General features: G+C 37.4%; 6 protein-coding genes across 6 annotated transcripts; 4 read left to right on the forward strand and 2 right to left on the reverse strand. All coding sequences in view use genetic code 12, as the record gives it.

Moving 5' to 3' along the window:
• Positions 1-178: 178 nt before the first annotated feature.
• Positions 179-3022, forward strand: SCY1 (Scy1p; the record flags this gene model as incomplete). Its single annotated transcript, XM_064995999.1, has 1 exon — positions 179-3022. The coding sequence occupies one exon, from the start codon at positions 179-181 to the stop codon at positions 3020-3022; it is 2844 nt and encodes a 947-aa protein (XP_064852071.1).
• Positions 3023-3434: 412 nt separating this feature from the next.
• Positions 3435-4471, forward strand: DASC09_023970 (mitochondrial 2-oxodicarboxylate carrier; the record flags this gene model as incomplete). The annotated part of the gene is made up of 2 exons (XM_064996000.1): positions 3435-3450; positions 3552-4471. The coding sequence occupies 2 exons, from the start codon at positions 3435-3437 to the stop codon at positions 4469-4471; spliced, it is 936 nt and encodes a 311-aa protein (XP_064852072.1).
• A 486-nt stretch (positions 4472-4957) lies between these two features.
• On the reverse strand, positions 4958-6562 carry MSC1 (double-strand break repair enhancer MSC1; the record flags this gene model as incomplete). The annotated part of the gene is made up of 1 exon (XM_064996001.1): positions 4958-6562. One exon carries the CDS (start codon positions 6560-6562, stop codon positions 4958-4960), a length of 1605 nt encoding a protein of 534 aa, XP_064852073.1.
• A 1168-nt stretch (positions 6563-7730) lies between these two features.
• On the forward strand, positions 7731-9593 carry ALO1 (D-arabinono-1,4-lactone oxidase; the record flags this gene model as incomplete). The annotated part of the gene is made up of 1 exon (XM_064996002.1): positions 7731-9593. The coding sequence occupies one exon, from the start codon at positions 7731-7733 to the stop codon at positions 9591-9593; it is 1863 nt and encodes a 620-aa protein (XP_064852074.1).
• A 682-nt stretch (positions 9594-10275) lies between these two features.
• Positions 10276-13494, forward strand: DASC09_024000 (Zn(II)2Cys6 transcription factor domain-containing protein; the record flags this gene model as incomplete). Its single annotated transcript, XM_064996003.1, has 1 exon — positions 10276-13494. One exon carries the CDS (start codon positions 10276-10278, stop codon positions 13492-13494), a length of 3219 nt encoding a protein of 1072 aa, XP_064852075.1.
• A 549-nt stretch (positions 13495-14043) lies between these two features.
• Positions 14044-15324, reverse strand: NOP53 (Nop53p; the record flags this gene model as incomplete). The annotated part of the gene is made up of 1 exon (XM_064996004.1): positions 14044-15324. One exon carries the CDS (start codon positions 15322-15324, stop codon positions 14044-14046), a length of 1281 nt encoding a protein of 426 aa, XP_064852076.1.
• Between the last annotated feature and the right edge of the window lie 87 nt (positions 15325-15411).

Here is a 15411-nt window from a genome sequence, read left to right on the forward strand (position 1 = left end):
TAGGGTCTTTTTCATGAACTTGTAGAAGGTCAAATAGTTCGTTGATGAGAAGCTTGATCCAATAGCGCGGGTAATGTATAATCGTCATTGTTACGTCTCAGAAAAAATAAAAATAAAAATATAGGATGCTACTTGAAAGCCAGTACATGGAAAACTTGCACCAACAACTACCGTCACCATGTTTAATAGTGTATTTAAGACAGGTATATATGCGCACTATACCGTCAGCTCAACTCCAAGTTTCACCAACACTCCTTGGACAATCTACAATGCAAAAAGTACCAAGACAAAGCAGCCATGTTCATTGTTCAAATTTGATAAAAAGCTCTTTGAACAATACGTTTATAGCAGCTCCAATAATTCATTCAATAATCTCAGCAGATCAACATACAAGATGATTTTGGCGGAAGCCACCAACTATATTAGAGCTTATGTCAACAACATGATCAAGTTCAAGCATCCAAATATCTTATCGGTTATTGAACCTTTGGAAGAACGTCAGAATAGCATGATCTTTGTCACTGAGTTGGTCAGTACTGATTTACAGAATTTTGTGAGGGACCAAATTAGTAAAGGGGATTACAGCGAAAACCATTTGATTTTGATTAATGGGTTGTCGCAAGTCTGTGGGGCTATGGAATTCTTACACAACAATGCCAACGTCATCCATTTAAACTTAATTCCTTCCAGTATATTTATAACTGAGAAACTTGATTTCAAACTTTCTGGTTTCAATTTCATTGAGAAATACGATCCAAACAATAGTAGTTATAACTTTATCATGTCTGATGAAAGGTTTCCAAAGTTCTTGTCAATAAATTACGACTATAGTGACCCTTCGTTAGTAATTGATCATGAATTGTCATATGCCAACGATATGTTTTCGTTGGGGTGTCTTATCTATCATTTGTTGAATGACAAACCTGGAAGAAAGATTATGAACTCAAATAATGATATGTATGACTATAAAGCGGCCGCTAATAAAGTTAGAACAGGAAATATAAAGTACCATTTCAGTGAAGATTTCTTGAACGCCAGCTTTAAAAAATTGATTGATAATAATTCCAACATGAGATTCAGCATAGAAGAATTTAAAAGTTCTAGTTTCTTCAATAATGAGCTATTGAACTCCTTGGATTTCATTAATAATTTCAATTCAAAGACTTTACTCGAGAAAAATGTCTTCCTAAAAGGCTTCAATGCCAGAAATTATTTTGCGAAATTCCCAAAATTTATTCTTATTGATAAATTCCTACCAATTTTGAAAGAGACTATTGCTAGTATCTCTAATCTTGTGATTTTCCCAATAACCTTGACCTGTATTTTGCGAATCGGGAAGAATTTATCCAATCTTTCCTACATCAATTTATTATTGGAAGTCTTCAAACCAATCATGATTAAAACCAACAGCAAAAAGGTGGAATTAAACATTATATGTTTCACAGAAATTGAAATCATTATCCTTGACCACCTAAAGACTATCTTGAGTAAAATTAATACCTCCACTCCCGCGAGTTTTAAGAAGGTGGAAAAATCGTTTTTGGTACCATTAATCAACCACATATTGGCTGACGGAGCCATGTCTATTGAGCAGATACAGAATGAGGCTAATAGTAACGCTATTCAGAATGCTTTTAATACAGTCAAGACTCTTGGCCAAGTATCACCCGAAAAATTGAAGATTCAAGAAAAGTTTCTATCAAACTTATCACTTATCATTTCGACTTTGAGTAAACAAAATGAAGCTAACGCTTCAAGTGGCACTGATAATGGAGTGGTTGGGAGCGTCACTAATAGTGTCGCTGGTGTTGCAAATGCTCTTTCTGGAAATATTTCAACCATCAAATTTATTGAAAATGAGATTTTTCCAAAAGTGTCGCAACTTTTTAAAACAACTGCATCTTTGACCATTAGAGTGGAGGTGATAAATAATTTTATTATTTTGGTTAGAGACAGATCACTTTCTTCAACATTTGCGGCGAAGAATATTATCCCAATGTTAATTGGTATTAAGCAGAAAAATAATCAATTAGTTTTGAAAGGATTATTTGATTTTTACAGCCTTTATTACAATATCGATGATTTATTTGATAAAGAACTATTAGTGGGAACAATATTACCAGAATTGTTGAAATTGGCATTTAATAGCAACGAGTTGACAATTGAGAAATTCAACGAGTTCTTCACGTTAATTTTACAATTCGAGAAAAAACTCAAGGAAAAACAAGTACTCTACTTACAAAAATTCGATGAGAAAAATACAATCAAGAATCAGAGTATGAGATATTCTAATAATGATAATGATTTGAACAGTCCACTTGGTTCGCCGATTAATGATGAGCAAGCTGCGACTTTTGAATCCATTCTCGGTGGTAATAATAACGGCTCCCAAAACTTTGCCACCAGCAACTCTTCAAATGATGTAGCTAATATGAATTCGATGTTTGCAAGCTCTATTAACCTTGATTCTCAACAGGAACCTAAAAAGATTCCCAAAAGCACCCCTGGGGCTTCTACTGCCAACGTGCTAACACCATCAAGAAAACCATCATCAAATACAATTCGTCATCAGCCTCTGTTTGGGGCCATGACCCCAACTAACCAGATGGGCTCTCCAAGCTCTGTGGATGCGCCATCGTTTGGAATGACGAGTCCAACAAGCACTTTCGGAGTCATGCAGCCGACATTATCTACAATAGAACCGACAAAAAGCACAACGACGACAATTCCAGGAAATTCTTCCAGCTCCAATATTGATTGGTCTCTGGAATCCACAAAGATCAACTCTGGGAGACTTACTATGGCGTCCAATAACGTATTGAAACCAAAAACTAAATCTGTAACAAGTGGGACTGCAACATCAACTAAGAATTTTCCGCCGGGGTTCTCCTCTGGGTTGATCCAACCTACCAAACCAAACAATAATAATAATAATAATAATAATAATAATAATAATAATAGTGATAATAACAGTGATATTTTCAAGAAGGCTTCAGACGATTTCTTCGATAGTTTTATATAGATATCACAAAGGGATTTCAATTATTGGTATTTTTTTTTTTTTTTTTTTTTTGCATGTAAGTGAAATCTTGCTTTAAATAATATACTGGTGAGAGATTAGGCAGATTTGACACATCAGGTATTTGACACACCGAAAATTTAAAGACCATAGTGAGTATATTAACCTCATACTCTCCTAATATTGGTGGTGAACTTCGCAATTCATGGTGCAAAGTGTCAATCAAATTGCATCAGCGGATCTCTGCGGGTCGCTAACCGGGGCCCGATAGTGACCCACCCCCAAAACTCCCCCAGAAAATTTTCGTGATTTTTAAAGGACGCACAGTCATTTATCTTTCCTTGATCTTTAGGAAACTTTTGTCGGTTTACAACACCTACAGAAAACAGGCCAAACAAAGTAGAATATTTCCGAGATGTCTGATACTAGGCGTATGTATACTGAATCATCTGTTATATTTTCAATATAGGGCTCTAAAATCCCCCAAAAATTTACAAAACCCTCCCGAAGCTTGATACTAACTTGAAAATAGCACTTCCATTTACCTACCAATTTATTGCCGGGGCAGTTGCCGGGATCTCTGAAATCTTGATGATGTATCCCCTTGATGTTGTCAAGACACGGATGCAATTGCAAGTCAATAAGCCTACCGGGGCTATTGGTGAACAATACAGCGGGGTCTTTGATTGCATCAAGAAGATTGTTAAGACTGAAGGTCCAACTAGATTATACCGTGGTATCAGTGCCCCAATCATGATGGAAGCCCCAAAGCGTGCCACCAAGTTTGCGACTAATGATGAATTTGGGAAATTCTACAAAAAATTGTTTGGAATGAACGAAATCAACCAGCCGTTGGCTATCTTGAATGGTGCTTCTGCTGGGGCTTGTGAATCGTTTGTGGTGGTTCCATTCGAATTGGTGAAGATCAGATTACAAGACAAGACCTCTAAGTACACTGGGGCTATTGATGTCGTCCGTAAAGTTATCCAACAAGAAGGGATCTTGAGAATGTATAATGGTTTGGAAGCAACTCTTTGGAGACATGTCACTTGGAACGCTGCCTATTTTGGTTCGATTTTCCAAATTCGTCAACTCATGCCTAAATACGAAGATAAGACCAAGAGAATGTTGGTTGATTTGGTTAGTGGGTGTATCGGTGGTATTACTGGTACCGTGCTTAATATTCCATTCGATGTGGTTAAGACTAGAGTTCAGAACCAGGTTCAAGTTCCAGGAGCTAAATTGAAGTACAACTGGGCTTGGCCAGCTTTAGCTACCATTTATAAAGAAGAGGGTGCTGGGGCTTTAACCAAGGGTTTGTTGCCAAAGGTTATGAGATTGGGTCCAGGTGGTGGTGTCTTGTTGGTGGTGTTCACCAAGACTATGGACTTCTTCAGAGGTCACTATTACCAAGATGGTAAGAAACCTGAAACTCCAAAGAGATTGGATTAAATGGATACAGAATATTTATAGTTTGTTTTTATCTTTGTTTAGTTTGCCAATTCCTAGATCTGACTTCATATTCCCTAATGTAAAAACCAGTCGAATGATGAGCGAATCATTTATAAGACCGATAATGTTGAATACATGAAAGACAGCCAACAAGTTAATGATGGTTGAACATGACTGAGTATCTTTTGCGACATCATGGGTATTCAGGTTTTTGTTAGTTAGTAGATATATCTCTCATGTATGGGTGTTACAATTATTCGATGTGGAGTTGTTACAATTAATATTTTCAAAAACATCAACAATAGCAGATACTTCTCTTTTTTCAATTCGTGAATGTAAAGATTATACTTGAAGAGCTGTAGTCTCTTTCCTACACAGATAAGATCGTCGTATAGAATCTACAAGCATTCTCAAGCTAAAATATTAAAGCACACAAAACAGAAATAAAGAATCACATATTTGACTAATTATATATCTTCCTCTTTTTCAATAACTATTCCCCAAAAAGTAATGATTGAAGTTTGACGCGGACTTCTTGTACAACTTGGTAGCAAAATTATCTTCCGGCTTTATAAGATAAGGATTCTCATCAAAAAAGTAGCTCTTTACTTTTCCATACCATGAGGTAGTCCCGCCAAACTTTGGTAAACTTTGTGAATTGATTTTTGCCAATTGAGTGTTGAAATTGTCGGCAAGCCCAGTGTACACCGAGTCAAACGACTTGATAGCCCTTTCATACAATTCTTCAAAAGTTCCCTCGGTGTTCTCCTTATGCACTTGTAACCAACCTTGCAAATCTGGCAAACTCCAATCTTGGAAATACTCTCTTGCTGCGGTATCAACTTTTCTCAAATTTTCTTGCTTCAACTGATCCACTAGCTCCTCATAAGTATCCATTGCACGATTGTACAACTCATCGGCGGTTCCTTCGGTGGATTTTTGGTGTTGCTGCAACCAAAGCTTCAAGTCATCAAGAGAAAGCGTATCAAACAACAACAGTGGAACTTGCGACTTCATCGACTCTTTAACCCTCAATAACGCATCAGCAGAATCATCTCGGAATTTAGCGACATTGTTTTTTTCCTTGTCAATTCTTTGATTAACTTTCAAACTTATCTCAAAGTACTTCTTAAGCGACTCATGTTTGCCCTCATTGAACAAAGTTATCGCATTTTCATGGGCATTATTAAGGGATCCTTTAACATCTTGTTTGCATGAAGTCAAATATTCCTTGATGTCATCCTCGTTCCAGCCCTCAAATGGCTCGCCATGAGTCAAACAATACTTGGTGTAGTCAGCAGCAAAGGACACTCTCTCCCCAACAGTATCATATATATCATGAGCTGATTTCTTCATCCAGTCACCAAAATGCTTGGTGCCATCAATGAATTCCCCAGCTTCTTGGCTAACAGCATAAATGTGGGATCTCACCAAATTGATCAACTCAGAACGACTATCTTTTTTACTATAGACGATTCCATGACGATCCAACCATTTTTTCAAAGCTTTATCATTCCAGGATTCGTAAATCCAGTACCCAGGATAGCGTCCAGAAACCGAGCTTCCTGGCTTGTGGGTTTTTGATTTAACATCATTAACAATGTCAGACCAGTGGTTCTTGATAACCTCAATCAATTCAGAATTAGACAAGACGTGTGAAGTCTGGGTATTGGAGAGCTTCACACCATGTGCATGAATAAACTTGTACAAGTCCTGTTTTGACCAGGAGTTGAAGATCCAATCTTGAAAGTTTTCCATATCTTGGTAAGATGGAAGGCTGCTGCCGGTCCAAGAATTGACACTAGGCACCTTCTCTTTTACCGAGCTCCACCATCCCAGAGCACTGGAAGTTGCAATGGGGCTACCAAGATAAGCAACCTTAGACCATTGCTTACTCGCAAGGTCTTGTAAGTGCTCATATCCGGAATCAAAATCAAAGGAGACCCCAGAGTCAGATAAGTAGTCTTGTAAGTCTTTGCTGGTCCACGACTTAATAATAGAAGGCGATAACCGAGCATTATCATGCTTATGGAATAACCCTTCTGTGGCCCCAATTATGACGATCAAGTTGAAGATCACTGAGAACTTCATGATAAAATATTCTTTGGTTTGTATTTATTAGATGGCTTGTTTTTACTTTGCTTATTTATTTGTATGGGGTGCGATAGCTCAGGCAATCAGAAGTTGGATTTGTGTCTTTGCCCATAGCTATATATCTCATGGAAAAAGAAAAGAAAAAAAGCAAAATCTCATTTTTAATTATAATATAAACAAGCAACCAAACTTTTAGCAATAAAATCGTCATGGGGCATATATGCCGTTGGACCTAGCAATGTATTGAGAGCATCTGTACATAACTGACGCAGCTCGAAAACCTAGACATTGTGACTGTAAAATAACAACAATAACATGTTACTTACTTTTTTGTCATTTATTTTTATTTTCAGAATAATATCAATTAATAGCATAATAATTCTTTACAGATAATTGAATAGCAGTGCGTGGAACCTCTGAGTGCCATAACTACATAGCTGGTAGCAATGTATTCAAATCTTGGGTTAAGGATTTATCCAGGGGATACCATGTGCGGCAGGTATTATGATACTTTGGGTAAACCGTGCTATATACCATTGCAAATTTTTTAACTGGTGCTTCTAGTTATATATTGGTAGTAGTGCTTATGCCAAACGTGTCTATTGGTCGTAGCATACAATTATATTGTTACAAAAACTGCCCAGCGTGAAATGATAATACAGCAGAACAACAAAACAAATTTGGGTATTATCAAGAAAGATATGCGGATAGATAGCACTTCGGTTGTTACAAGGGAGTTTGCACCAGCTACCAAAGACACCTATCCTGTCATCAAGGGAAAATCTAGACCACCACGCAAACTTCTAGCAATACCTACAGGGTGAAAACAACCAGAAGTGATGTAACGGTTCTGTCACCGGCAGACAGCCCCGACATATCACGTGGCGAGACATCACTTCTGGTTATCTTTTTGCGGGGTAATCTAATCCATTCTTGAAATTGTTAGCGTTATTAATAATCATTGGCGGGATCATTGGCCTCTTTGGTTTATTTTATTACTAGGCTTTTTTTTCAAGTTCTCGTTGTAAAATGACAAGAAGGTGCTGGGGAATCTCACAAGAGCTCATGGAATATCATTGTAGAATACCTAAGGATTGAATGCTTATTGTCATATAATCAATCGTCATATATTCAAAGAGAATAATAAAAGAACAATCACTCAAGGATGCAGTTGCCATCATTACCGTCCAGTCTTGTTCCAATAACTTCAACTAAACATATACACCAAACTTGGGCGAAAACCTTCACAACTAAACCCGATTATTATTTTCAACCACGGAATGTGGCAGAGGTAAGGCAAGTGGTGAATTTTGCCAGAGAAAATGGTGCGAGAATTGTATGTGTTGGATCTGTTCATTCCCCACTGGACTTGGCAGTTGAAGATTCTAAACTGAGAGATAACAAACTCAGACCAGGGAGAAAAACTGATGGCGATGGGGAAACATATTCTATCAAAGAGGATGAACGAACTGATGACAAGTTAGTTGGTCTTGATGAGCGCTTGAAGCGTACAGCATGGGTGATGAATTTGGACTTCATGGATAAAATTGTTGATATAAGTTGGTGTGAATCTGGGAAAGGCAGAAAATCGAAAAATATTGGTAGCGTAGATAATAATGAACCCAACATCAACGAGAAAATTGACGTTGATTCTTCTATTGAGAATATTAAATACTGCAATGATTTTGATTACGCTGATATTACTGTTCAAGCCGGGATAAGGATTTATCAACTTAATAACAGTTTAGCGTCCTTGGGGCTTGCTTTTCAGAATTTGGGAAATATTACTGATCAATCCATTGCAGGATTGATTGGTACAGGGTCTCACGGATCAACAGCCTACCAAGGCCCGCTTGATCGCCAAGTGCTTGAGCTTTGGATTATGGATTCCCAAGGAGAAGTGTGGCACTGTAGCGAGTTGAAGAATGTAGAATTGTTCAGGGCAGGATTAGTTTCCTTGGGAAAGATTGGTATTATTGTGGCGGTTAAGTTAAGATTTGTCAAGAAGTTCAAGATTGGCTATAGAATTGATGTAGTTGGATTCGGAGAGTTGTCACGTTTATGGCCAAATTTGTGGACTGCCAGTGAGTTCGTCAGAGTGTGGTGGTATCCTTATACTGAGAAATGCGTTATTTGGAGAGGATGGAAAATGGATAACAATAATAATAATGGTTCTGGAAAAAATAAATTGATTCCTGCTATTCTGTCACTAGTTAAAAAATTGATCAAGGTTTCAGCTACTGCTATCTGGAAAGTAATTCATGAAGTGTTATTGTATATTTGTATCCGTTACTATCCATCGCTGTTACCTATACTTTCACGGTATGTATTTTGGAAGGAGTATGGAAAAGCTCCAGCTTTGGTTCTGTTATATGGCATTGACACTGATGAATTAACTGTGAAAGATAGCACAGATGCTTTTGCAGTTGACTGTCTCTATTCACAGTATGTAAATGAATGGGCCATACCTATAGATGACGGAGTGAATTTCTTGGAGACCTTCAATAATGTTATTGATGAAGCCAAGAATAATAATCAGTGGTACATCCATGATCCCGTTGAACTAAGGTGCTCTAACCATAGCATTAATGAGCAAGTTTCTGTTCCATCCTCTGAAGGAATTACTCTGCAATGGGGAGCGACTGCTGGGAACAGTGTTGGAGGGTATCTTGATGCCACTCAAAAGGGTAAAGAAGTAACATTATACGTTAACCTTGTGACATATAGACCGCTTGGATACCCTACAAAGCATGGGAGGGCCTCCAGAGCATTTGAAAGCTTATGTGTTGAGCATGGCGGACTACCGCACTGGGCCAAGAACTTTATTGGTAGTAAAGAGTACTATGATGATGATAATGATGATGATAATGATGATGATGATGATAATCGATTGATTGGTTACAGACTGCTTATCATTGAGCGCTACGGTGATGATTTGAAGCAATGGCAAAAGGTCAGGCTTGAAATGGATCGCCAGGGGGTATTTATCAGCAGCTATGGGTGGTGCCTAAGAAACGGGCTATTGTGAATTGCAGCCGGAGTTTTGTGTGGTGACGGAGTTCAGCCCTTGGGGGTGTGCGGCCGCCTGGGGTTTTTGTTTCTGTTTTTTTTTTGTGGAGAAGCGGAGAAGAATTTGTGTGGGGTGCATCATGCGTCGTCGATCATCGCGGGACGTGGGGTGAGAGAGATTTTGTTTCTTGTTTTCCGATTTTCTCTTTTTCTTTTCCTTTCTTGTTCCAGAGTTGGAGACTCAAGAGATTTGGGATGACACATGTATACATACTACATACATAGGATAGTTGACATATCTTGTATTAACAAACACTCCGCTTTCATATCGACACCAGTTAAACCAAACAGTATTAATGAATACATAGTATGGTCTTCCTACTATAAAAAAAAGCTATGCGGTTACATCACCGTCACCACAACAATACCACTGGCCCCCCTTCAGTGTTTAGGGTAACTAAGTCTCCGCACATGCGTCAAATTAAGCGTCGTCCTCCGCTATAAATTTGGCGGGGCACCCCCAAAATCTGCAGTCGGCGCTCGCCGCCGGTGCAGCGACCCACAGTGCGAAGCATGAAACATATTTATATATGGCCCAATTCCTCGAGCCCTCAGAGTTTTCTTTTACAAGAAAAAAAAACACTCCCCGTTTACAAGAATAAATGGAATCATCATTTTAAGAAAACAAAAAATAGGAAGCTATGTCTGATTGCAAATCAAAGGCTAAAAGATCAAGAAGCGGCTGTTTAAGCTGTCGCCGTCGTCACAAGAAATGTGATGAAACCAAACCAATTTGCAAGAGTTGTGCGTCACGGAATGCTTATTGTGAATGGCCAATCAAAGGGATTTTCAAGCAAAAAAACTTGAGCAACAAGAAGAAAAGCTCGTCATTCAGCACTTCCAAGACTCCAACTACAAATTATCACCAAATTTTAAATAGCGAGTTGAATAATTTGTTGCATACTGCTAGTGATGCTAGCACTACCAACACCAACACCGCACCATCTGATCCAAATAATCCAAACACCGGAGATACAAACTATCTCCCAGAAAACTCAAGCTCGAACATTTTCGATTCATTGCGTAAAACTCCATCATCTAGTACTTTGGCTTTGATGGATCTATTGAACAATAATCCGCTAGAGAATCAAAACCCAAGATCTCATTCAATATCAAGCACAAGCCCTTCCCTTTTCTCAAATATTCATCCGTCATTCTTGTCAGATTCAAACTCAAATTCAAGCTCTTCTTCCCCAACAGCAACTTCTGATTTTGAAGAACAAAGTACAAAGCAAACCCCTTCCAGAGTTCAAATTAGTGAAGATATCATCCTCACGAACCTACAATACTCTTCAACTTCTCTCTATTTCCAACCTTCTCCTGATCATTCATACTATGCTACATCGCATGATATACTAAAAGATTATTTGCTAGCTAATACAGTCCTCAATAATAGAAGATTGGAGATCACGAATGAGGAGTTATTAATTTCAAAGCCAAAATCTGAAGTTTCTACCAGTGACTTCTCGTCTTGTACAAATATAATGCTCAATGAGTTCAATCTTCACGTTAAAAAAGATTCTTGGGATATCAAATGTCAGAAATCAAAATTATTAGATTTGCAAAAAGATTATTACAAAGTCTTGTCTAACAAAACTTCCAAATTGTTTGATTTTTCCCCCCAACCTTCCTATTCTAATACTGATCCTGAGAACCTTGATTTCTCTTCCCTTTATTCAGTGCTTTTGTCCCCTCAAGAAAATAATAGCTCACGGCCAATTATCCCAATTTCAATGAAGAAAAAATTGGTACAAACTTTCAATTCGTCGATTTTACCAATTCTTGAAATTCCATCTGATCTGAAAAAAATGGTATCGAAAATTATTTGGAATGCATTGGCTGAGTCAATAGACGGTAACTCTAATTTAAATCCCTCCCCTTCAACGTCTTCTACTTCTTCGGCACCTTCCAATGCTCTTCCTGATGGAAGTATGATCATCTGTGCCGTGCTCGCAATTGCCAGCAGAGTTGAAGATCTACACCAGATCTCTCATTTCCAAACCTCTCAGTTCCAAAAAGGTTTGAATAATGAAGAACATAATCCACAAATACAGCTAAATAAAATCACATTGGCCTTGTACAACAAAGCAATCAAATTATTAATTGAATCGATGACCATCCCTCAGAACACAACTTCTAAAGAAGCCTCGGTATCGCCATCAATTACCGTTACTCCCTCTGAAAAAGTACAGCTCTTGACTACTCTGTTATTATTATTCATATTCCAATTATTAAGCTGTCCTTCTCACGAGTATCCAAGTCGTTTGAACCATGTAATTCAATATATGAAGCTGTTTGGTTTACACGGCTTCAACAATATTGATGATTCATCAATAGATAAGAATTCCAGTTCTGTCACTACACAGCCAATCGGATCTAATATTTTTAATCCAAAGATGAGCACCAGAAAACTCAATGCTACATTATCTCAATTATTTTGGACTTTTGTACATATGGATCTTCATTTTGCAATGTGTTGGCAAAGAAAACCATACATTACAAGTATGGAATATTTACCAAAGAGTTTCTATGATACATTGAATGAAAACTTGAAGAATTCTTCTTCTCCGTTAACTTCCAATGACAATTTGACTAAATCTGTGATCAATTCCAGAAACTCCAACACAATGACCATTATCAAGCATTTCTTCCTCTCTTACTCTACCGGTTCTCCTTCCCACTGTGTGAATTCTACAAGAGTTCATTCCGGATTAATTGATGATGATGAAACATATGTTAGTAATTATTGTGGGTACTTGGTGTATCTTGCGGCAAGAGTCTTCGAACTTGTTTATGGAAGTGGTCTTGATAAGAATAAGAATAAGAATCGGAAGAAATTCAAAGATGATAATTCCAGCAATAACTTTGAAGCTAATGATATCAGTGATGATGTCCAAGTGGAAAATAATAGCATTATGGATGATGTTTCTTGCTTCCTTCACAAAGGCACTGATAAAACACATCAAGACATGAAAATTGCAAATTATGGCTGCAATTCCAACTCATATATCCAGGAATGGCAAATGTTGCAATATGAGCTTGATCAATGGCATCAATCCCGTCCTGAAGAACTACAGAGTGTGATAAATGATAATGGAATATGTCATGGGGATGCTCTTATAGATGTACAGGATGGTGGGAATGGAAGTTACGGAGTTTATAATGTTAACAATGGTTCCACTGAAGGAAGTGCTGCTAGCAGAAACCCAGTCATTGGAGGCCGTTCGTCGTCCTTTTCTGGCACAGGTAAAATGAATCATTCAAGAATTGAAGTTGATGTGGGCACCACCTGGGGTTTGAAGTTTCCAATGATTGTGTACCAATCTTTTCAATCAACCGTGGTGAATTCAATTTGGCATGCTTCACAATGTGTGCTTTGGGAAGGCGCTCCTTTACCAGAAAAACAATCTGACAATGGTGATACCAATGATTCAAAACAAGATGAAGATCCTGAGAATTCTAGGATAGGGGACTCTTTCAAAATCCCACCAACTAACCATCATTCTGTGTTATCCTATTCATTGCCATCACAACAGCATGCCTCTCTTGCCATCCTAAATGCCACCAAAGTAGTGGGTATATCTCTTAATGATCCAAATGCCACTAGTGTCTCATGGAATCTTGGGGCTATTAGTATTGCAAGCAATGTTCTTAAAAAATACAGTGGCAAAAGAGTTCTGGGTATAATTTGGTATTATGATCTGAAGGAAGTTGTGAGAAAGTTATGGAGAGGGGAGGTAGGACACGCTACCAATGAGTCCAATCTCGACAGTAATATGAATAGTGAATGTACTGGACATTGTCAATTGAGAGGAACAGGTAATGCGTGGCCTGTTAGATGGAAGTTTGGAGACTTATGATTTTTATCGAAAACAGTTGATATGCTTCAATGATTTTTTTTTTTTATCTTATTAGAATATCATAAATTTTTCTTGCTATTCTAGATATGCTATTTTTTTAATTTTTTTTTTGTCTTTTTTTTTTTTTTCTTTTGAGGTTTTATCATTTGATTATCTACAAATAATACTTGATTTCAGAATTTTTTTGTGATGTTACTACCAGCTCGATTGTAGTAAATTTATGAGCAGTTTTGACTGAATTCATATGCGTTAGTGAAAAGAATTTCTTTATTTTTTTTAAATCAATATTGATTTGATATCAAAGATTAAAGAAAAGGCTCACCTACCAAGGAGGGCATGTACCAGTGAATCTACATTAATATTATTTCATATATGTATTGCGATAAGATTAATTAACAAAATCTATTTGATTTAATAAACATTGACTAAAAGAAGAGAAAATCAACACAAATAGATAAACAAAACTGGATCATAGGTAAAATACAAAACAAGAATGCAAGATAAACAAAGTAAAATAAGAAAAACGGCTTTCGATTATTATTTTTTCCATCATTTGAAATCCTTATAAGACCATTTCTCAGTAACCTTTGGAGTGTATCTTCTCTTCTTATTAACCCGCAATCTAGTTTCAATTTTACCCTTACTTTGCAAGCTTCTCATTTGATCATATAATAAATTGCCTTCGGGTTTCAATTTTCTCAAAGAGTCATTCAATTCATCACTCAATTTCACTTCTAATGTATCATCAATAACATGGTATTTTGTACCCAATTTATGACTCTTACGCTTTTTGGTTTGGTTTGCTTCCTTGGTTTGCAATATACGTTCTTGTTTGGAATCAACTTGTTCGGAAATATCCTTCACCTTTTGCAAAGAAGTTATTTGTTGTTTAAGTTCCTTGAGTTCTTTTTCAAGTTTCAATTTCTCCTGGTGACGCTTTTGCTTGTTTCTTTGGGCACGGGTCTTTTTGTTGTTTACAACCGGCTTGTTAACAGAAACACGATGCTTGTCATCACCTTCTTCTTCATCTTTTTCTTCTTCGGATTCGTTTTCGTCATCATCTGACTTTTCTTCATCATCATCCAAAGTCTCAATTAATTCCCTGATTCTTTCTTGATATTCTTCCAATGCTAATCTCTGATCTTCCTTGGTCTTTTCTTGGAAATATTCTTCATTGATCAAGTCTTTCCAAGATACCAATGATGGATTGTAAGATTTACCAGAATGTGGAATCGTAGCAAGTTCCTTGACAGTAATTGGAGCTTCTTTAAGAGTTTTTGGAACAACGGTCGCTGAAGTGTAACTTTTGATACTTTTTTCCTTGAGAATATTTGGCATTTCAACCTGGTTTTTCTTCTTTGGTTTGGTTTTCTCATCTTCCTCTTCCTCTCCCCAAACGTCATAAGCTTTCTTTTTTCCAGACAAACCATGCTTAGAAGCATTAGCTTGAGAAGTAGTGACTCCCTGAACTCTACCGGCCACCTTCATCAATCTATTCACCTCTTTCCCACTCACTCCTTCAAACTTCTTCTTACCATGCTTTGGAGTAACCAATGCTGGAACTTTAGATCTTTTTGCTAAGATTTCATCCGCCTTTAATGGCTTCACCGTGACGTTCTTCTTTTTCAAAATCGTGGCATCACCAGCAACATCTATCTGGAACAAAGAGTCTGATTTGATATCTTCAACTTCCGCCCCAAGGATCCGAAGTTCTTCACGACGTGACTCAATCGATTCTTCAACTTCCGAGATGTCGATATTTTTACGCCAGGCCTTCTTGCCCTTTCGTGATGACTGGCTAGTCTGTGATGGTCTTCCAACTTCTGGCATTTTTCTTTCTTTCCAAGTAATGATTTGAGTAGTTCTAATAATGTTGATATTATCCTAAGAGAATGAGACCAGGATCACTTAATAATC

This window comes from Saccharomycopsis crataegensis, assembly GCF_037102585.1.
Source record: "Saccharomycopsis crataegensis DNA, jcf7180000000075, whole genome shotgun sequence".
Taxonomy (NCBI): Eukaryota; Fungi; Ascomycota; class Saccharomycetes; order Ascoideales; family Saccharomycopsidaceae; genus Saccharomycopsis; species Saccharomycopsis crataegensis.